Source organism: Pleuronectes platessa, chromosome 7 (assembly GCF_947347685.1).
Source record: "Pleuronectes platessa chromosome 7, fPlePla1.1, whole genome shotgun sequence".
Classification (NCBI taxonomy): Eukaryota; Metazoa; Chordata; class Actinopteri; order Pleuronectiformes; family Pleuronectidae; genus Pleuronectes; species Pleuronectes platessa.
The window spans coordinates 8,042,890-8,066,428 of NC_070632.1; the positions used below are offsets into that span (position 1 = coordinate 8,042,890).

Genomic DNA, 23,539 nt, shown 5'->3' on the forward strand with positions numbered 1-23,539 from the left:
TGTCTGACATTCACTTTATTGTTGAAACTTGTTTTGGTGTATCAGCTGCATGTCCTTATTTCATTTTTTATTTAAACACATCTTTAAAATAAAATGCAAACATATACAGCTTCATCTTCAAAAACCATGCAGTGGAAAACATGACACTTTACCGAGATAAAAAGTCAAACAACTACAACAAGTCAGCGATAACTCAAGTGTCATGTCAAAAACAAATAAATCAACAAAAAGAAATCAACAAAAAACGAGAATTTATTTTTTTTTATCCGTTTCACTTCTTCAATCAGCAAAGCTTTTACTAAGTGCTCGACATTCAGCTGGTGAACCCACGTCTCCAAACATGTGAAGTTAAAACATGGGAAATAAAATAAATAATGTGATGAACCTGACAACACACACAGAACAGAACCGAACGTCTTCCTACACGACCGCCTCTCCCCTTCACGGGCACGGAGCGAGAGAGACAGTGATTTCCTATGGAGAGACGCGTCCACCCCACTGAGCAGTTCTTCATCTACATCCAGGCGACAGCAGCTGAGACACCACGATACTGCAACTTTATTTATCCTCTATTTATCTGACTGAAGGCTTCTAGGTAGATAAGAATTTGTTAGTTTGAACTAAACGGCATGTCACTAAGCGCACAACAGTGTTTTTTTAAAAAGTACAGTTATTTCCACTTTTTGATTTAAATCACCGGAAGCTTGGGAGAAAAAAAAGTCACCTTCGGCTACTTAGACATCACATTCACCCTCGGTCACACACACACACACACACACACACACACACACACACACACACACACACACACACACACACACACACACACACACACACACACACACACACACACACACACACACACACACACACACACACACACACACACACACACACACACACACACACACTTTAACGACACGTTACTCCGCCCACCGCGTCAGACGGTGGGCGGAGTAACTAGTAACTAGGCCGGGTTAGTAACTAGGCCGGGTTAGTAAAAACCTGAGTATGAAAACAACAACAAAACAAAACAAAACAAAAACCCACGCACACAAACACAATCTGTCTTTGTCGCTACATCGTTAAACCACACAGCAGCTAAAAAAAGGAACAAACGCACCGGCTGTGCACTGGAGTCGTGGGGGGGGGGGGGGGGGGGGGGGCGACGGAGCAGCTCTGTGTCGTCTGTATCAGATTGATGTGGAATATTTATCATTCTTGTTAATGTACATGTGTAGTTTAGCTGCTCGCACCTCGTGGAACCGACCGACATCAAACACACAACATGCAAATCTGTTCAACCTTACACCAGGTTTGCCGTTTGGCCAATTACATTCAACTCAATGAGGAAACTTGAAAAACAGAAATTAAGAATTGATTGGACTTTTTTTTTTTTTTTTTTTTTTTTTTTTAAAATTGGACAAAAACAAGTAAATATATTTAGCATCTTTCACGTTTTAAACTGCAATCCAAATATGGGATGATGCAAATGAACTATCCTATACCGTCTCTTATTTCATCTCCGACTAGATCCACTATTATTCTCCTCCCTTTCAGCCCTTTTTTACACGAGTCATGTTAATCAAATTCTAGGTGTCAGTGTTTACAGTTCTGTAAATTACAACTTTGATCTGCGCACGACCCGTACCCCTACACCACCAGAGTCTCGCCCCTCCTGTACACACATTACACATAAAAGCTTCACAGCTACTGACAGTAATGTCTCCAAAATAAACTTCTCAGTCGTTCTTGCTTGCGTAACATCACTTTTAGCTTTAAATAACCCCAAAAATCCAACATTTGATTCTGTACAAGTATGAGGAAGAGTATGTTCTGCTAAAAAAACAGTGTTCCTGTGTGGAGGGAGGATCACTTGGTTTTCTTGTCCAGCTGAAACAGATCCAGGATCTCCAGCATGGCTCGTTTGATGTTGCTGCCAAACCGGTGCGAGTCCTAAAAATCCGGAAGGAAGGAAGATTTACCAAAGGTTTGTAGGTGAGAGGAAATAACAAGAACGATGGACAGGGAGATGATCTAAACTTGTTTGGAAGCTGGTGAACTTACGGTTTCATGGCTCATGCGTTTGCTGGAGATGTGGAAGTTGATGAGGTTCTCACCGACGATGATGTAGGAGACACCGTAACCATCGTCAGCCACCTGGTGGACACAGGGGGAAACAGAGGTGAGAATGAGTTATTTCTTAAATTCAGGATAGAAGCAGGTGGGTGGATACGAAACGAGGGATGGACTCGCACACAAGAGGATTAGACCAATCAAAGCAGATGATAACTCACCGGACCAAATCCACCGCCGGACGACACATATTCTGGGTGTTTGACCAGATCGAACAGGTCGACCTGCTGCAGGGGGGTCTGACTGGTGGACAGCCTCCACGGCTCAGACAGCACCTGAACATGAGAGTGGCACATTTTTAATTCACAAGTAAACTCAGCTTTAAAGGGGACATATTATGAAAATTCCACTTTTGTAGTGCTTCTACACGTTAATGTGGGTATCTGGCATGTCTACCGTCCCAAAAACGATTTGTTGTGGTTCCTCTATGTCAGAAACGATACACTAGAGTGCGTCGAATGGGATTACGACCGAAATAAACGTCATAGTCACACCATGCCCATGTAGGGAGTCTCGCTATATGGCCTTGGACGAGCTAACCGGGCCGGTGGAGCCCGGCTAGCGTTAGCTCGCTGCTGCTACCCGCAGACATTTAAGTGGCCGCATAAACTAGGGACCCCCGGGCCACCTCTAAACGTTGACTCAACAGTGTGGAAGGATGCTGCTGCTGCGCCAGCTCAAGCTCCCACTGCTCCCACTGCGGGGCTGCGCTGGGGAGCTGGGGCTCTCGCAGCCAGGCTCACCGAGGGGTGAGGGGGCGGGAGTCAAAACAGGTCAATCTGAGGAGGGCTGTTTTGGACAGGGTAAAAAGGGTGCTGTTTTAAATGATCCTTGTGGTATTTTGACCACAATATCTTACAGATTATACATTAAGACCCCAAGGACCCATATCAACTGTGGTAAAATGGACATGATATGTCCCCTTTAAAAGGTGGGTTTGTGAAAGCATTAAAAACACCTGAGAAATTAATTTGTATTTAAAAAACGCCTCCTTGGCCCTGACCAAGGAACCAAGACAACAGTTCTTACCCCTTTGAGGAAAGCTGAGTCTTCTCCCAGGTATTTGGACACCACGTACAGACAGAAGATGTGGCGGTCGATGCCCTGTCCCGTCATCGCCAGGCGGTACATGTTCTGGTGCTTCTCCGCTGCCAGCTTGAGCAGGTTGAGGCGCTCCTCTCTCTACACAGACGGGGAGAAGGATGAGAAAGAGGGTAAACAACTGAACAGCAGGTCGCAGTTGTTCTAATCTACGACTGAAGGCAGCACAGTAACCAGATGTGTGATGTGTGGACTCACTGTCTCGTCTTTAACCATGGCTTGAACAAAGGCACAGGTTTCCATGGTGCAGGAGCGCACGGTTTCTGTTCGGCCTTCACGGAACAACCGCGTCATGGAGGCTTCGTACGTCAGGCAGAACTTCCCTTTGTCCTGCAGAGTTCGAGGGTCGGGATTAAAAAGAGACACAACGTGAAACTACTTGACAAATCGTAAACAAATTGACAAATCACTTTTGAACTGGAGATAATTAGGAAAACAGTCAAAAGACCTTTAGGAATTATACATTCACATTTGACTGACCAAGAGGAGCACGATGACACAGATTTCCAAACTTAAACTCCCATTAGCATCTGAAACTTTTCAATTACTACCCTTATATAGAAATATATATGAGCTTGTGCTGTGTTTCATTTGTAGAAATAAACAGGAAGTCACAGCATCAAACTACAGCAGAACAATGTTTTGAGCGTCTTCAGTGTTATGTTGTTCAGCCACGATGTTATCGCCCTCTGCTGGAGTTTAAAAGCAGTGTTTCTGCATTAAGCTTCTTCAGTGTTGTATCTTTGAATGTTTAAAACTCTGGATTATAGAAATGTTTACACATTGACTACTGTATGATTCTGTGGGACAATATTCCTGCATTTGTAAACCACAAACAAACCGATAATTGTTTCTCTCAACCTGTGTATTAAAAGTATAAAAAGGTAAACCACTTAAAAAACTGGTTTATCTAAAGTAAATATTATATATATATCACTGAATGTCAATGAATACAAACAGAAGAGCTAAGATCGAGTCAGATTTGTAGAAACCAGTGGGACTAGTGTATTCACCCTGTAGTGGGCGAGCTGCAGGGCGATCTGGATGAAGGCGTCAGGACTGGTGCGGCACTTCTTGATCAGACCCTTCCCAAAGTCAGCGAAGGGGATAATGTGACAGTCCACATCATCCGCCAGATTCTGGGCTACTGTCAGGGAGCTCTGGATGGTTTCCTGGCACTGGAGGAAGAGACAGAGTCTGTTAGATGAACCGATAACACAGTGTCGTTATAAAGAAAGTTAACGACTGTGTAACTGCTCAAACTGACAAATTCAATTATGCATTAGCTGACATGCATCTCTAAATCTTTTACATCAAATTCAATAATGAACCACTAACTCTGGTGCACCTAGGCAAAGCTACCAGCAGGGGGAAGCCTAGGCCTGTGGATATCTGAGGTGCAGACTTGCAGAATGACATCATGCTGCTTTAACAGTCTTACCTCAGCAGGGATGTCCCACTGCAGCCTCTGAGGGCCGGGCAGGTTGGGGTGGGGCTCCCCCTTGCAGTGACCAGAGTCAGCGTATCCCAGCTTCAGAGGGTCCATGGAGAGAACGTGCTGCAAAACAGTCACACAATTATCAACATCTATTCTCTGTCTTAAAGGCTTAAAGTAATAAAAAAAAAAGGTTGTGGTTTGGACCGACAGTCTCCTGCTGAGTTTCAGTTACATATAAGAGGATTATCTTTTCCAGGCGGCAGATTTTCATCACTGTTGCCGTTCCTCAAAAGTTCTTAGACTGCACTCTCATTGTCACCAGGCATAAAGCCCCAGGACAGTGTTGGACGTGTCTGGCAGGCTGATCAGGTAAAGTTACTGACGGCTACAGTTTTCCTCATTGGTCTTCTCACAACCAGAGTGATTAGTTCTGATTCAAGCTCTAGGATTTATTTATTATTTTTCCACTGTGTAACTGCATTCCACAGCTTGCATTGTACATTTAAAGATTCCATACAGCAGCTGGGCTCAGTCTGAATCTCCCTTCCCTCTCACTTTTCATTTAGATCTCCACTGATCTAAAAAAAATCATCATCACCAAATCGAACTTTACATCTCACTAATCGTCTCAGGCACCGATTGAAGCTGGTTTGAAATACATCGACGTACCTCCCACAGATGACCAATGATGGGAGCATCGGCCCAGGAGTGCTCTGCGTTCAGCCCCATGGTGCCATTCTTGAAAACGATCAGGTTGAAGGATTTGTCAAACCACCTGAATGAAAAACAGTTAGCGCACATTTTAATTCAAGCACGATGGCGACTGTGGACACAACGAAATTCCTCCAGTTCCTCTGTCCCACCTGTCGTAGCAGTTTCCATGCAGCAGGGATTTGGCGTAACTGTCCAGAGACGTGACGGGATTGGCTGCGTCGAAGCGCTGCTCTGTCTCGTCGAGGGTCACAAAGAAGGCGGCCTTCTCAATGGCGTCCAGGGACTGCTTGTTCTTACCACGGCTGAAGAAGGCCTCGCGGGCGTTTGCCCAAGGGGTCCTGCAAAATGTTAAAGGAGAGCCGATGAGGTGTTGTGTTTGTAAAAAGTCAAGAAAGGTCAGTGCAGGGAATACTGAAACGGCAAATATACATCACTTTTACTTTGCTGTTGATTCAGGCAGATGTGAGGCCTCAGTTTGTTAATTATCTTTACTTATTTCTATGTGTGCTGCTGTGAACATATCCTGGAGCAATATGGTTTGTGAGTGTCAAATATTGATAACTTTCAAAAACGGTTCACAGTCAGCACAGTATCGCTGCATGAGTGTTTCGCAGGATGCAAATTATTAACCCGCTGAAGTAACTGTGAAATATCACTGCAACATATCCCCCATCTATGCAAAGTATCTCTCTACTTCCTGTCATGTCACGATAAAGTTGTAAATGATGTGGCCTCGGCTCAGCCCCGGTCCCACCACCCACCTCTCCCCTGCCGTGAGGGCAGCGAGTCTCTCCTCTCCCTTCTGGGGCTCCGACGTGTCCGCCAGGATCCTCTCCATCTGCTGCTCGATCTCCCGGGGCAGCAGCAGCCGCCCGTCGTAAAACATCCACACCTTGTAGAAACGGCCCTTGTGGTACACAGCGATGTGTTTGCTCTCGTTCGTGTGCTGGAGGACGTCTGGGAGACACGGGACAAAGGTCAGGAGCGGGGACATGAACAAAATGGGGAAGTCAGAGATAGTAAGACAACTGGAGAGTTGGGTGTTGTCTGGTAGAAGGGGTATCTGTGTCTGTGCATGTTCCTGTTTTTTTTTGTGTAGCGGATAATTTGAGATTCTAATGTAACGTGGCCTAAATTGTGTGGCTGCCAAATTTATTCTGGGTAAAGTGAGACATGAGGTGACAGATCAAATATGAACGTCACAGAATTAAACCTGTTCTTGGTTCAACTAGTGAAATATCGTGATCCAAAATATCCGATGTGTTGTGAGCACTTATTGTTTGGGGGCGGGGCTTCTTTCCTTGTTACAATCGTTTGAAGGGCAAGATTCACAACTCAATTCAGAAGGGACACTACATGATGGGAAAGGACTATCTGGTTCAAAAACAAACACAAAGAAGCTTGAAATGGGAGGTGCAGGAGGTGAAATGAAAAGGGAAAGTAAATTGGGAGAGGAGTTGGTTTCGGAACACAATGAATCGAGGCAATGTTTGTTTGAACAGCTCTATGCACAACCAAGCAAAACCAATTCAGAAGAGAAATGTTTGCATCTCGGGTTCTAGACGTGTGACGTTTGTTTTGTTGATGCTCATCATGTTCAAACAAGTATTACCTTGTTAGCGGCAGGGAGGAGGAAGGGAGACTAGTAATAAACCCCAGGAAACACAACCTCGTATCCAGGTCATACTTAGCCCACTGTTCTTCCTCACCTCCAGACAATGTGAATATGAAACAAAATAAACTGCCATACTGTTTCACTGGTGCTCCACTTATGCATTACCAACCTCCATCTCTCAAAACCTGCAAATACAGACTAATACAACCATCGGGTAACTTCAAACTCATGTCACAACATCCGATTGTTATTCAATTCTGAATTGCACTACTTTTCTTATGCACTTCAATCAAATTCAAAATGAGACACAGTTCACCTCTGTTCTCAGCCTGTGCTACTCAGCCGGATTTGTGGTGAGTTCGGTGACTTCAGGTTCGACTCTGGGTTTTCAGCCCTGGTTCAACAAGGGTAAATCACCATGTTAACCGACTCTGCTCTGGAGCAGGTGCAGTTTGAGATAACAGATCAAAACCTGATCATATATGTGTCTCTCCACATTTTAACCATGGGTTTCATGTTTGTTTTATCTGGTCACAGAGTTGTTTGTCTGAAACAAAGTGAGTGTACATTCTTAACTTCCTAATTCTCATTTTAAATAATTCACGAACTCATTAAAATACGCAATAACTAAGATATGAAGGAATAGCAGCATTAGAAAGTAATGAAGGCACTCAATTTGGGTTTTACAGGCCTGTTCCCGGGCCTCCCGAGCAGGCTACCACTGACTTGCTACTCTATCCTTGTGGAGAGCGTAGTAAATTCACATTTAATTTGGACTGACCTCATCAGACACACACTACTTCTCCTCTCTGCCTGGCAGCAGAAACAGTCCAAAGTATGATTTTTTTTAATCACACAATAGGTCTTGACCATCAGACAAAAAAAATAAAAACTCAGTGAGAGATGTATTCAAATTCCTGTACCCTAAGACTTATTAAAAAAATGATTGTCTACATTGTTAAATATGATTTTTGAATGTCACTATAACCAGCTTTCCCTGCAGGCATGAGTGTTTCCTCTCACGTCTCGTGAAGATCTTTGTTTATGGTTCTGACGACGTTTCTGCTGATTCAAGTCTCCGCCTCTTCCACGTAAATGCACTCGTAACCAGATAAGACGGTTAAACTGAGCACGTTATCTAGGACGGCCTAATGTTAGGCTCAGTGAAGCCAGATAAAGAAGATATCCTGGGGGTGTTGAACTCGCTTCATAGTACAGTGCCTCAGGTGTCTGAGTTATGTACAAATGGGGTCATGGTGCTTTAATGTCAAACAGGTCCTCGTCTCGGTTATAGAAGATAAGTTATATCACAAATTAGAAGATCTTTTCACATTCTATTAGTTTTTCTTAGACTAAACAATGTATTTATCCAAAGTTCTGGTTTAAGTATTTTAAATACAATTTCTCAGTCGGGAGCTTCCGATGAGCATCACCCAGAAGTAAAGGTGATTATTGTATTTCAATATGTAACTCACACACATTAAACTGAATGAATGAAAGCCATAGCCCAGTTCTTACCTAAATGCTATCGCTAACAAACTCAAACACTGGAATCCAGTTACATGCAAGGAAGTCTCAAACATGTGCATAGACCAGAACACATGCATTATTAGTTGCATCATGTCCAATTATCAAACAAACGTCAAACAATATGTCCGAAAGAGAAGTACAGTAGGAGTAAGTGGAAGAGGCAGCGTTCGCTAAAGACTCTACCTGTATCTACCCCTGGCACACGACTGGTGTTGAACATACGCTCGTATTGGGCTGAGCACATGGGAATAGTGTTTAGGAGCATGAGCTGAAAAGCAAAAGGGGAGAGTCAAACACAAAGATGACAAACTAATTCACTGTCAAAATAATCCCAAAAGAGCAGCGGAAGACACACATGCATGCACGCATGTGCGGGGACAGGAGCATGGATGGAGTGGAGAGGAAGCGATGAGGACTGGTCTGAGGACCAGTCTGAGGGAGAGGGAGAGACCGCAGAAGGCTACTGGGAAAGGAGGAAATGAGCAGGGTCCAGAAACCAGTGGTCAGCCAGCTCAATGCCGACAGCAAAACCCTGATGTCACAGTAGAATTTGAATGATAACTTCCAGGAGATTTAGTCCTGATTAGGGTTGGGTAACGTAATCCGGTGCCAGTCAACGTACCAGACCGGATCACAAAGCAGATTTCTGTGCCTTAACTTTGCACTGAAATAGTTTTGCTGCTTACAGGCAACATAAACGTCACTGCACGTGCCTAGTTAGCATTACACTTAGCTGTAGTGGCAACACACTCTCTACAAGGCCCTGGCAGCAGAGTTAGCCTACAGTCAAGCTAGTTGTCACCTCTAACTTGAGTTAATACAACAACAAAAAGTTTCAGGTCCATTTGTGTGACCCCACGCAGAGCACATAGGCTGGCAGCATGAGCGTCCCTAGTCCCCGGTGGTTGGGAGTCAAGTAATGAGCAGATTAGAGCTGGATCATTTATTATAGTTAGGGTTAGGTGCTGCCAAGTATATTGCACTTATTTATTTAGTAAACTTTAAACTGGTAACATGTTACCTTTCATTTCTACTTCCAAGTAGCCTTAGAATTAAAAAGCTGTTCTTATCATCTACCATCGTTTGGTGAAAAAGTATCTCATCTGGCACCAGAACCGTTTTTCAATGTATCGATTTAGCACCGTTACTGATGATACCCAACCCTTCTCCTGATGAAACCAATCTGAATATTTCTATTGATGACATGGAATAAGATCAGAGGACTGTGTCTGGGCTGTGCTGTCGAGAATGAGTCTTGGAGACAAGGTTTCCAATCGATGTCGCCATGGCAGTGTCTAGGGTCACAAGGAAGGTGGGTGGGGTCAGAGGACACGACGAAGGTGTTGCCCTCCTCTTACCTGTCTCCAAACCGGGGACGCGGGTGGTGTTAAACATCCGCTCCCACTGAGCCGAACACAGTGGAACCTTGTTCGCCAGCAAGTAAATCTAACGCAGTGTCCGACACAGCGAAAGGGACAAAACAGTAACAGAGACAACCGGATGTAAGTGTGCAACAGGGCAAGCTCATGCATTGGTGTTGGTATATATATGCATACAATCAAGAGATAAGTGTGTTTATGCAACATGTTGTAGACTGTGTGCAAAGGTAAAACAAAAAAGGAATTTGCATTGAAGCATCATGCAGACTGATAAAGGAGAAGGACTGACAGGGGTGCAGGAGAAACGATGAACCGACCCGGTGTCAGCAAATAAAACCAGTATTCATCAGGCAATTATTCATCAAGCTTCACTCAGAAAACAATGGTGAACTTTCGACAGTCTACATCATCACAGGGGAAATTCTATGTAACTTCAAGTACACGAGAAAAGGCTGGGAAAGATAAGCAGCCGTCATCGTAAACTTGAAAGACAAACAGGACGACGACAACTATCAATGAATAAAATCAAAAATGGGTTAAACATTTACTTGGATACGATCAAACGTGCACTATATCAGAACAATATTTACAGATTAACCAGGGATCAATATAAATCATTAAAGAAGTGACAGACGAGAGAGATAAGCTCGGTACTCACAGGTTTGATCTGCGCTCTGTCCAGCTTCCTCCTGTAGAGCATGATAGCGTGGATTGCGTTACCGGCCCGGGCCGCCTGGATGGAAGTGGGGAACACGTACAGGAAGTCCTGGAGGAAAAGGGATCGATCAAATTTAAATCAATTATCAAATCAAACAAGATGTTGCACCTGTCCCGAAGAAGATGTGAGACCTGATCAATAAGACGTGTAAACGCCCGACACAAAGGGGTTTTGTTTTCGCCGCTGCCTGTTGGTTTGTTGTGTGTCGGCAGGATTACACAAAAACTACAGCATGGAGTTCTTTACCATTGTCATAGGATGTTTTTTATATTTTCACCAATTTCCCAGAGGAAAACATTTTATAGATTTTAATTAAAAAGAGGAAACAGGTACATTTAGGGGACTTGTATCTATAAGTCTTTGTAATTTAGTGCATCCTGATTGAATTCATGGGGAAAGCAGGGGATTGGTGGAGGTATGCTCTCTACTGGAATGCCCTTCTAGTTATTTATGCTCAATGTTGTATGCATGTAAACAGGAGTTATCCTGAGCTGCTATTCCAAACATGCCAAGTGTTGTTCCACTGACCCCAATACCAGTTCTACCTCCTTTCACAGCTCTGCTTTTATGACATGGCTCTGCAAGCAAGAGCAGAGACGCTAGGATTTTGTAAAAGCTGCAAAACAAGATATCCTGACAGTGGCGGTAAACTGCTGTCTCCATTTATTTGCTTTATAAGCAGGAATCCACGCCAGCCCTGCTGCAGTAACAGCCCTTTCGGGTCTCTCATCAATTCACGGTTCGACATACAGGGGGAGCTGTTCCTCTTACTTATCCTTGGTCCATAATTATAAATCTGACACAGATTTGAAGCAATCAAGTGGCCACTAGGTAAAGACACAGTGTGGAGCGATCATAGTTTTGTCCTCCAAGATCCTGCAAATCCCCTGACTACACAATCACTGTTGTAAAAATGTGAAATGTCCCCTGAGTTTATTACAAACATGCGTAAGATGTTTTTGCCACAGGTTGTGTGTCCAGACTTAACAACTACAACCCTGTTATGCAGAAAAGAACAATAATGATCCACAAAAACTAATAATAGCCAAGGGCTGTTTCAATAGATTATCTCACAGATTACTGAATGAATGCAAGCCACACATTCAGCCAAATTGAAGATTCCTTTTTGGCAATTTCAGGTAAAGGAAAAAGCTACAACCAGACTTCTAGGATGTAGTTGTTTAGTAATTGAATTAACCTCGATATTAAAACCATTTTGTGACACACGCAACTATTCTTCATTGTTTATTGGTAGAATTTGCAGCTCAGTCTTAGATGTGTTTGCCAAGGCCGCCATGTGACCTATATTTGTGTTTGAAATGCTAATGTTGGTACACATCAGCAACAGTAGGGTGTGTAAAACAGTTAATAATTAAATTTGCTCTCGTATATAGCCATCGATAAACAGTTGTGTTTGCTGACAGAGCTGTAAAAGGGCCACAGACACACAATAGTTCAGGGATCCAAAGAACAACCACAACCTACATGAAGAAGCTGATAACGTCATCTTCAAACAATAGACGAGAGACATCTTACCATGGCATAATAGTTGCTGTTGACCATGATGGGTCCACGGCCTCTGAGGTAAATATACTCTTCCCACCAGTCGCTCACCTACACATAGAGAGAGGGAAGGGAAACAGAGGGTGTCAGAATGAGAGTTTGGAGCCGAGTCAACACCAAGGACTGTGTCCAAAACTGAAACACAAGAGCTGAGAAAGGAAGAAAGGGAGAGAAAGGGAGAGAAAGGGAGAGAAAGTTGGGGAGGGGGGGGGGGTCTTTTTGACTCACATAGTTGGAGGTCCACCACGACTTGAGTTTGACGTACCACTGCAGCCTGGGTCCCAGGTTCTCCTCAAAGTCTTTAGCCAGGTCCTTCATACGGTTATACTGCTCATCATCCATCAGCGGGCGCACTGACTCCAGGTACTGTGAACACGGAGGGAGATAGAGTCACACAGACTGACGCCAGGGGTTCGTTTATTGTAGCCATAATGCTTTTTTCCATTGAGTTTCTCATCTAGTTTGTTTATGCATGTGACTGCTGAGCGACAAAGGTCATAGTCTGCAGTAAAGGAAGTATTTCTCTCTGGCAGACAAACCTGTGTTAGCGTTCCTGGAATGTTTTCCTCCAAGCATCTACGAAACTAGGTACTCAACCAATCAGGTGTGTTTAGCACTGTGAGCCACGCCCCAAAGGTTTCCTAAAGCACTACACCCCCGACCCGCTAAATATCAGAGAAGCTGGTTCAGTTATCGTCTTTAAGAGAAAACCAAAAACATTTCTCTTTACTTCAGTCTCTAACTAGATCTTGCACTCCTGCCCTTTAATAATGTGCAAATGTGCAAATAAAGTTTATTATTATTATTATACCTACTATGTATTAAGAAAATCAGTGAATGATATGTCTTCTGCAATTTTCTTCAAATGCAAACTCTTGTTTTAGTCGGACAAACCAGCCTTTTTGCACGAGGAACTTGTTCAACCAGGAAATGAGCTGAGAGGTGGAAATTACCCTTCTGCAGGTGTCCTTGACCGAGGGGACAGGTAGTCTTGGCAGCGAGTTCTGGAAGCTATAGAGCATGGGCTTCCTGCCAGAGAACACCTTCACTAATAACTGGACAAGAAGAACAGATAAAAAGGGAGAGAGAGGGAGGGGGAGAGAGACAGAAAGATAGAGGTCAAAGGGGTTAAAAGTATGCGTTTCCCTAACCAGCAGATTGTGGGGCAAAGTGCAAATGAGTAACTTGAAGGTTAAACAATAAGTAGCAAACAGTTCCTAAATATTGTTTTAAAAAAGGAAATTATGTATTTATGACCTAGCACATCATATTTAAATATTCTTTAGACTTTTAAGGCTTAAAATACAGATCATTATAGACTTTTTAAGACCCGGGACAAACGCTTTACCTTAATAATTACAGTCAGTCCCTTGAGTCTTAAACTGTGAAGACCACAATCTTCTATATTTGGCGGCAAAAATAACATAAATATATATAATATTGCCTCATCTGCTCCGAAGGGACTTGAACAGAGGAAGACATTCATTGGCCTACCATCCACAGACGGGTAGAATAGGACACAGAGCCGTGGCGTGCGTGCATCCAGCCGTGCCACGACAACAGGCTTTTCAGGGCATTCCTCATTATCATGATTATGGAGACCCACAGGCCAGTTCCCACCAGGATTCCTCCCACTATCATCTGGTTCTCTGTGGAAATGTATCGACTGTGGACGAAGAAGGGGAAACACAGAGGGTGAGACATGGGACGAAGACGCAGGGGAGACACGATCGAGGAGCAGCCAATCAACCATTTCTTAAATAACTGCATGTGGTGAAAATAAGTGTATGGAAATTATTGTTTCACCCTTAACAATCAGACTATTCAAAGTGTGACTATTACTAGAAAACAGACAAAAAACAGTGACCAGTGTTGAAAGCTGGTATATTTGGGTAATAACATTTCATTTTCAAGCCTCTAAGTCAAAAACAGTGTTCGCCACAACAACACAATACAAACACTGGACAATATAAATCTTGTTTCTCCCAGTCCAAAGTCAGCGATGACAAATTAAACCAGAACTAATAAAGAATGACCTCATTGAACTCGACCGGGTGCAGCCTTTTACGATACAGACACATTCTCACATGTGAAAACCTTGTGGCAAAGTGCCATGTTTGCTAATGTCAGAGACTATTCTCTACTCAAGTTCAAATGGAAAACTTTGAAGAATTTTATTGAGAAGATTATTACCAAACATGTCAGGTTTAAATACAGTGCTCGCCACTTTGCTTTTTCCCCGACAGGAAATGACGTCAGGGCAAGCGTTATCTAGTATTCAACTTGTAAGTATCGCCCTCTAGAGGTGACGATATTAACCGTGTGACACAAGCATTAGTGTAGAAACTTTTTGACAAGACCTGTTGAATCGTTTAATCATAAACGTGAAACCTACCTCTTCAGTTTTGCATTTTTGCATTTTAATTGCTCTAGTTTTTCTTCTTATGTCTGTCATTTTTTCGTATTGCATCTGCATGAAAGTTGCTTTACAAATAAAGTTTGATTGATCGATCAACAACAATATCATAACATTTACACACACTCAATTTACACACACTCATAGATATCAGTCCCTTAAATAATCCAGAGTTATTTAATCAGGATCCAGGACAGACAGGGGTGAAAAGATAACCCCTTGGGGGGTTATCTTTTCACTCCTCAGTCTGTGACTCCACCTGGTGCTGCTCCTCTTGGAAAGACAGGCCTTCATCTTTCCTCGCAAATACCTGAGACATGTGCTGAACTGCATAGATCCAGTACAAATGTATTTCACTGCCACAGCTATGCAATTTTCAAGTCGTGGAATTTACGAGCCGATCGCCCTTTCCCGTAAATCTACTGTAGAACCCAGACAACAAACCCCTCCTCCTTATTTGTTTAGGGGCTTACTCTCTACAAATAGGCACGATCGATATGTTGAGACCAAACCAAAATCAAACAGTGTCATGCATGGACAAGGTGTCAAGATACCAGTTAGTAACCTTACCTGATCGGTATGTGTTGGCCCAGTTTGGCTATCAACCCCAGAGAGGGATCCAGCTGTCGGTATTTATGGTAGGACATGTAGGACACAACCACGATCATGAAGCCACCTGGGCTGCCCGGGTACACACCAGTCATAACCCCATTCTGAGGAGTGTAAAGAAACCATTAGAATGTGGTTCATACAGTAGCTGATTATATAACATTTCATACTGCAGAGTTCCCCTGCGTTTACATTCATCACCATCATCTAAACAAGAAGATGAATGAGTGACAAAGCTAGCAGGTCCCTGGATTTGACTCAGTGTGACTGGGTGTCAACAGAGAACTAGGCTAAAGGCCAGGGCACAGAGAGCAGGCAGGAGGGATTCCGTCCCTGCTTGCCTGAGAGTATTTGACCTTCTGGAGTCACCGTGTTTATGTAACAGGACAAACAGGACACCAGCGTTTTCCCACCTGAGAGTCTGGACCAAAGGTTCAAGTGTTGGATTGGGTCACTTTTGGTTTCACATTGGAATTTTGGGAGTCTTTCTTTTTGAACTGGTTAACTTCATATATTACTGTTGCCACTGTAATATATCATCATGGTATCGTATTACTACCAGCACAGTGAATGTCCTTGTCGTTCAAACGTTATATCAGCAGAGGTGAAGACTACAAGAAAACCTGCGAGACACTTCTTTTTCTTCTTCTATTATTCATTGCTATTTAATTTACATAAATGTCTCCTGATATCTTCCTCTGGTTCATGTTTTGAATGCACACACCTCACACCTTTTCTACGTTTGAAGAAGTGGTTTACTTAATTCACTTTAATGAAATTGGATTTGGCTGCAACGCTGTTTACCCCTGAAACTCAAGAAGTGTTTTGTGGATTCGAACACTTCACTCACTCCTCCACCCGTTTATTGGTGGGTAGATAATGAGTACATTTTAATTAATTTAAATCGCTTTAAATAGTGCTATTGGTAAAGCACTGTGTAAAAAATGTGATGCTGTTTGCTAACTTTAATATTAAGTGCGACCAAAAATGCCACAAGCTGTTATCTTACAGTAGCCAACCAACAGCAAGAGGATCTAGGTGAAAGGTTAACACAAGTTTCCCTGGTAGTGCACAGAAACCTCTGGACTTTGTTCTTGTGTGAGTCAGACCACCTCGCACCTTGAAGCGAATGAACCTCTTCTTCCAGGAGTGGAGGCCCGAGAGGTAGATCTGGCGCAGGGCCTCGCTGCACAGCTGCATGTCGATGCCATCGGGAGTGACGGTGAACTGGAAGGCCACCGCCTGGTGAGCTTCTGCCATGGTGACGACTACCGCACAGGGTCACTGGAAGAAAGACGGGTACACCATAATAAAGTCAGTGAGGCGGAAGATTCAAGGGCGTCGGTTTCAACGACCGTCAAGTGAATTCCTCACAGAGTTTTATAACATCGGTATTGACCTGTACAATGATGAGGTCACAACAAATCATTTACAACCACTTCATCCTGATTAACTATCAGATTAATAATTTCCACTGAATACAAGTTCCTGTTCACAGTTCCATGTAATGAACAGACCTCCTTCCTCAACAGCACTGCAGGTTACCTTATTCCCAGGTTTTAATTGGTTTAAAGTCTCGTAGTTTAATGGCCTCTGGGCCGGAAAGGATTCTTGTCGGTGCAGAGTTGACACAGAGTTTGATAGATGAGTACATGCTTACTCAACAGCACAGTAAATGGGTTTGTAGTTAAAAGGGCTACTGGAACATAATGAAGGGAAGTAATCCCTCCATCATTAAATACAGTATTACCTCCACACAGAAGGTTCTGTTTTTACCTCTATCTGTAGGTTTGTTTGTTTGTTTGTCATGAGCAAGATTACACAAACATAACTGAACGGAATCCACAAAACCTGGTAGGATGGACATCGTACGGGTCGGGGGAGAACCCATCAGAGTGCATCCGGGTCAGGTTGTAGTACTTAAGTTAAACTTGGTCTTGAGCTGAGACCTTAGGACTGAGATCTTTTAACTGCAGCACAGTCATTTGACCATGTCTCAATGGACTGTGCACTGCGTGAGTCCATCATGTGAGGCAGCACTACAGCTTAGGGGTATTTCTAAAATCGTATCACCAGATTCAAAATAGAAGCACAAAAAGAAATTTAAACACATCACACTGATGGTATTTTGCTGTATTTTAGTGTCTAGCTCTCAATAGTCTCAAAAGGTTGTGAACAAAAGGGATCTCTGTCATCACTCAGCTCGAAAGACATCCTTTTGTATTTAGTCACTATATCAACAAAGCTGCTTCCTGATATACGACACCGAAGAAGAGCATCTTATCATCTCTGAACTGGTTCGGCAGCTGTGGTAACATGTATCCTTTATCATAACTGATGTTATTGATTCCATGGAAGTTATCTACTGATGTCATTATAAAGGATACACGTTACCCAAGTTGCCGAAACCAGTTCAGAGGAGGGAACAAGAACTGTTTCTTTTATTACCGATTAGATTTCTACTTTAGTCCAACACAGTCCAACATCTCAATCCGGCACCTTGACACCATTCAGAAACCAAACATTGCAGATTATGGATAGTGAACAGGAAGGTCTTTGTAAAGAACAAGTTAATTTGTCAATAACTTTGTACAATTGAAGGTTGATACAGCAGGAAGAACGTAACTGACATTTCAAGCAGTAAGGATAAGATGAGAAAAGCCACTGATATGGTTCCTTATTCCCACAATCATCCATTTTTGATCACCTTATCTCAGTCACTGTGTGAAAGTCAGTCTTTCTATCTCATGAATCATATTGATTCCATGGAAGTTATCTACTGTGTGTGTTTCAGTCTGTCAATGTTCCCTCAATAGATGGTTTCGTTTTAGCAGTGGCAGAAGTACGAACAGATTCTTCTGACAGAATTCAGTCTCTACTATTGTTGATTAGTTATCTTATCTGATTCTGTCTTCTACATTGAAAATGAAAGGGTTTGATAGGTTGTAGTTTTACGCCACTTTGTAGTTTCCTGGTGAAGAGAAGTAAGAAGTTTCAGTCTATGCCCTGGTATTATTTCATTAGGTTTCATAATGACACCTCATGTTTCTTCTGTAAATATCTGCCATAAAAATAAACATGCTTCTCCAAAGTCTATTAGTCTGAAAGCTTCAAGTGTTGTGTGTTCTTCTACGTTTTATAACTGAAAGCAGTGACGGTGCCTTTATTCAACTGATTCAATTTAAAATTCATACAATTTGGTTTCAATTCTACATCTTTTGCTAAACATCTACACAGATGACACTGCGTAATGATGTCCAACCGTGACTAAGGTTAAAAAGAGATGAGACGACTATGGTCCCGGTTTAATTATTGATCGTTTGTGACCCACAATCGACGCTTGTACTGGGTCATTCTCGTTCCACCCGAGCGATTGTATTGTTTGAATAATGAGATAAGATGCTATTTCAAATTAAATGAATGTATAATCGTTTTAAATTTGATTTGGGGCATGGACATCAGAGTAGAAGATAGTGTGGAAACAGAGGAAAGCCCAGTAGGAACTGACTTTAAGGAAGAAGAGACTGGGTCTATTCTGGATACCAGAATCTATCCTCACCTTCAGTAACGAACGAGTTAAGATGAATCGTCTCACTAGAGAGTGATCAGGGCAGATGAAGCTTTTATTTTGGCAAGTGTGTCCTGTGGGTCTTTATCTTACCCAGCAACTAAGACGATACATCTCTTCTCCACCTTATACTAAGTAACTAGGCATTAGGACACTTATATTATCATTTCTTGTGGGGTCAGAACTGCAATGGTCTTCTCAAGTAAAAAATAAATCTGTTCACTACACAAGTGCCACTTTAAGGAGCCTGTGAATGAGCTTGTGAAAATAATATTAATAATATAACCAGGCTAATCACAAACCCCCGCTGGATGATGTAACGCTGGGTTGTCATGTAAAATGCTGCATTCAATTGCTGTCGGGAAATATCACCAACATGTGCAGAATACGAATAGATCAATCAACTGGAACCCATTAGGAAGTCCTAAATTGAGAGTGGATTGAATTTGAAAAGAAAAGACGTCCTCCTGGTTACGTTAAGGTTAAGCATGTCATGATATTGCACTTTCCCTGCTGCTGCAACGTCTCTCCTGCAAAGCTCCTCTTAATCCCTGAGGGACAACTATTTTTTTTTTGTGTTGCTGTCTGCAAAGTCTACTTTTTCATTTGATTCAATGAGAGCACTCGGGAAGCAGGACACGTCTTTTCTGAGCTTTCAGTTGTCAGGAAGAAGCAGCAGCAGCAGCAGCATCCACAGCTCGCTGCTTCAGTCCCTTCCCCCAGCATCACATGATCCAGCCCTGTGCTGCAGGAACTAGGGGAAAGGTCGCAGCGCTCCGCCGCTTGGATACCGGTAAAACTAGAAACGTAATCCTCGTGTGGCTGCGCGTACGTCCCATTGTGACGCTAATGAAGCGATACGAAAACACTGCGTCGGTTTTGGACTATGTAGAACAAGCGTGTGTGTGTGGTTTGTTGTATTTATTCCTCAAACCACACGCAATATGCTGTGTAGCCTTAATAAACCAAACCACACTCTCACTCTCTCTCACACGCAAACACACACACACGATTGTGTATCAGCACTATGAATGGGTATTCAAAATATGGTTATATAATAAGTCAACAGCAGACATCCATAAAAGATCAATACACTCAAACGTGTAGGTCAACTGGGTCTGCTGTTATAGCAAGTATCCACGTGGTCGGTGTGAACTGTGCCCCGGTGTCAATAAAGCTATATTTTTATTGATTTAATCGGAGAGAACACTACATGTAAACAATTGTGCAAATATGTTTTGTTAATGTTACAACTGAGCTCTAAACAGGAAGGAAATCATAACAACCAGCTATTACTGACCTTCACTGACAGGTGACACCTGCACACACACACACACACACACACACACACACACACACACACACACACACACACACACACACACACACACACACACACACACACACACACACACACACACACACACACACACACACACACACACACCTTTTCTACATTTTCATTTTACTACTATCACACATCAATGATCACTGTCAGATACACACAGCACATTGTTATACTTATTATAAGTAGACTTGCTCTTGTATTGTGTTAGATCTGCCGGCGGGGTGTCAATGAATGACCTTTACTTGGACTTTTACCTACATTCATGTTGTGTGTAGGATGACAACTGAACCTGGATCCTTCACTGTGGCACCAGGTGAACTGTTTGAATATGTGTACAGACCAAAGCCTCGTGTGCATTTTTTTTGTGTGTCTATGAGTGCAAAAGGATGGGATTTAAGTCTAGACGTCAATAAATCAATATTTGCACATGCACCAGCTTCCTGCCCACATCGGCTCGATACGAAAACCTCCTGCGCGTCATGTAAACACGGCACAGCTTTTACGCACAACGCACTGACATTGAGGGAAACTGCGCAGACACAGCTTTCCCATCGGGACTTCTTGAACTTGCCGACGTCTTCCCCCCCGCCAGCCCCACCACTCCCCTCACCCAAACTGACCCTGCAGCCATATTTGCCCGACTACTTCCCAAACTGCAGAGAGACACATGGATTCCGGAAGCCCCCCCCCCCCCCCCCGAGACCCGCGGAGAATGAGGATAACATTTTATTCTACTCACCGGCTCTTTATAATATCAGCCCGAGAGCGCAGAGGCGTTGTGTTCGGACGAGGACGTGGCACGGCCCGAGAGTCGGCGAACACTGCTGTACACTGAGCATGAATGAGAGCTCAGACCTGTATACACCGACACACTGCCTGCCCCCTTTCCTCTGCGTCACTATTCTCTCCTACAATAAACCGAGTCGTGGTGGGAAAGAGCGCCCCCGCGTGGGAGTGTCGCGCCACGGTAGAGGTTGCGGGAGGACACCGCGTGAACCCGGTGTTGAGGACAAGACGCAGGAAAATGGCATCGCAGACACCTCGAGCATATGTCTGTACCATGTCTGTACACAGTGTGCCATGGTGGTGGAGCTGTGCAGGGGATGTGAAGATTTGCAGCCAATCAGTTGTGCAAAAAGATTATGTTTAGTTCCTCCTGAGAGACACACATGTGGGTTATGGATGCAATTTAATGCAATGAAATATACGATGGGCTAAATCTACCATAAACACCTTTTTAATCACAGTATTAACTATAAGTACTGCACATACCTCCGCCAAGCAGTAATTGAAAAAAAGTTACAATCCTGGATCTGCTCCTTTATTCGGATCCCAGTCAAAATGTAACTGGTTCTTTCTTTACTCATGTCCTTTCCTTCAACCAACTTTTTGTGTTACACTGCTGAGAACCAAACCAAACCAATTGAAAGGGAATGAAACATTTGCAGACAAATCCTGACACGTCTCAGTATTCATCCATCTTCAGACATTTCTCACAGCAGTAATGGTGATGATTCAGATGTATCAAAACAGGGACACCACAAGTGCAATTACTAACATTAATATAAGCTGCATTCCCCTTAGTTGACCCACTTTTAAGGCTTTGTTATGGTTCCTGCTGTCTCAGTCGTACAAGGACACAGAATGGAATGTAGTCATTGTTAATGTTACCAGTTAAAACGAGGGCTTTCTGCAATTTATTAACAGAGTGCATTGAGAAAAATAAACACTGACTCATGAGCTTCAAAGAGAGATTCAATTATCGGAACGCCTGATTGATAAGAAGCATCAAACACAAACATAAAAACAGAGATAAATAAGATAAATAAATTAATAAAAGCATTGGATATCTGGATAAAACCATTACACATGCAGAATTGCAAAAAACACAAACAAATAAGAGTCAAAACTTGATCAGACCAAACTGATTCAGTCTCTACTCATGAGATATTGCTTGTGTCACGCCCTAAAACAACTCAGTGACTTGAATTCAGTTGAACATTGGGTGGAAACGTCACTAGAAGATATCCACTGTCATTGTGGGTGTATACTGGTTAAAGGTTTCCACTCCTTTGCCTTTATTTTGTTGAGACACAACAGCACTGTCAGGTTTTGTCAGGAGACCACACCTTGTGGTGTAACAATGAATACACTGCTACATTAATGGTTAGTAAAGTAAGTACGTGAGTAAGTGAGGTAGTCAAGAGTGCAACCCATCACATGACACAATATACAATATGTTTGGATCAATTTTCAACTATCAAATGGCAGAAAAATCTGCTTTTCAGTCCTGGAGTATAACAACTTTTTCTCTATCTCTATTTCGGAGGCTTGACCTTCACATGATTATCTTGTAAATCAGGCAACACTGTTCATCACATTATCTAGGTTCATGGCATAACACACGTGTCATTACATAATTATTTCAGATCATTTCTTTTGTCAGTTCGGACAAGCAGTTCCTGAACCCGGGTCAGGAACTCCAAATGGGTTAATTTTGGTTCATCACCTCCATTGTGATCAGAATGGAGCTAGAGAAGCAGCCAACTGGGTTTGAAACTGCAGCCACTGTTTTGGACCTCAATGAATTTCCATATTAGGATAATAATGAATTTTATTCATATAACCTCACTCTGTTTTACAGACATCCACCTCTATATACATTGAATCAAATGGCTTTGAACTTCTAGATTGTGTTTGATTTATTGATTTATTGAATCATAACTATGATTGTAATGCTTTTGCTTTTAACTGGGTGTTCATTTGTTTTATTGCTTTATTTGACCCATTGGCCTAACCACTGGCCTTGCATTGACTTGTTTAAATATGAAACCGCACCGTATGAATTTTATGTGTCTGTGTCTGTGAGGCACTTTGTTTATTTCTTTACGTTTATTATAATATTATATTATAAAATATAGAGCACAAGGACTCAGTATGGCCTGTATTTTCAGAGTTAATCCGACAGAGGGCGCAGCGAGGTAGATTTTCGTCAGAGTTGATGATTGGTTTGAATTTGTTTGAAACCAGCGAATTTAATCTGTTTTGTTTACAAACTTAATATACTGCTAAAATTGATCGTGGTTTATGTAGCTGTAATTCAACAGATGTTGAGTTGTTAGGTTGATATCTATATTTAAAGCAGCTCGGTTTGACTGACAGAAGGAGTGAAATGGTGTGTAATGGTGTGCGGCTTCACTATTACAATTAAAATGGTGAATTCAATGTAAATAAAACTTCTCTTACCGTCTTTATCGCGTCGACCCGGAAATCAACCGAGACGCCCGATTCCAGCCGTTGCTGTGCGAGTGCGTGTGCGCGGTGTGTGTGCGTGTGTGTGTGTGTGTGTGTGTGTGTGTGTGTGTGTGGGTGGGTGGGTGGTGTCACCGGCCTGTCACACACAC

At 42.8% G+C, this 23,539-nt stretch overlaps 1 protein-coding gene across 3 annotated transcripts; it reads right to left on the reverse strand.

The window, feature by feature from the left end:
* cpt1ab (carnitine palmitoyltransferase 1Ab (liver)) lies at positions 1 to 23,535 on the reverse strand. Of its 3 annotated transcripts, none has more exons than XM_053427324.1 (19): positions 23,382 to 23,535; positions 16,339 to 16,503; positions 15,181 to 15,323; positions 13,689 to 13,860; positions 13,148 to 13,249; positions 12,423 to 12,560; positions 12,168 to 12,245; positions 10,572 to 10,679; positions 8,718 to 8,802; positions 6,151 to 6,346; positions 5,539 to 5,727; positions 5,345 to 5,450; positions 4,679 to 4,795; positions 4,251 to 4,415; positions 3,436 to 3,567; positions 3,166 to 3,318; positions 2,298 to 2,411; positions 2,068 to 2,160; positions 1 to 1,956 (listed from the first exon to the last, which is right to left on the reverse strand). In XM_053427324.1, exons 2-19 carry the CDS (start codon positions 16,477 to 16,479, stop codon positions 1,873 to 1,875), a joined length of 2,316 nt encoding a protein of 771 aa, XP_053283299.1. In that variant the 5' UTR covers positions 16,480 to 16,503; positions 23,382 to 23,535; the 3' UTR covers positions 1 to 1,872. The 3 variants fall into 3 exon arrangements, with proteins under 3 accessions (XP_053283299.1, XP_053283297.1, XP_053283298.1); XM_053427322.1 differs by lacking the exon at positions 8,718 to 8,802 and adding an exon at positions 9,893 to 9,980; XM_053427323.1 differs by lacking the exons at positions 8,718 to 8,802; positions 23,382 to 23,535 and adding exons at positions 9,893 to 9,980; positions 20,875 to 21,012.
* Between the last annotated feature and the right edge of the window lie 4 nt (positions 23,536 to 23,539).

Bases quoted from the DNA above. Each gene is read 5' to 3' on its own strand.
- cpt1ab (XM_053427322.1), bottom strand. From the start codon at position 16,479: ATGGCAGAAGCTCACCAGGCGGTGGCCTTCCAGTTCACCGTCACTCCC. The intron at 9,981-10,571 runs GTGAGTACCGAG...ACACTGCGTTAG, and splicing joins ACAGAGCGCAGATCAAACCT to ATTTACTTGCTGGCGAACAA. The intron at 4,416-4,678 runs GTAAGACTGTTA...CTCTTCCTCCAG, and splicing joins AGTGGGACATCCCTGCTGAG to TGCCAGGAAACCATCCAGAG.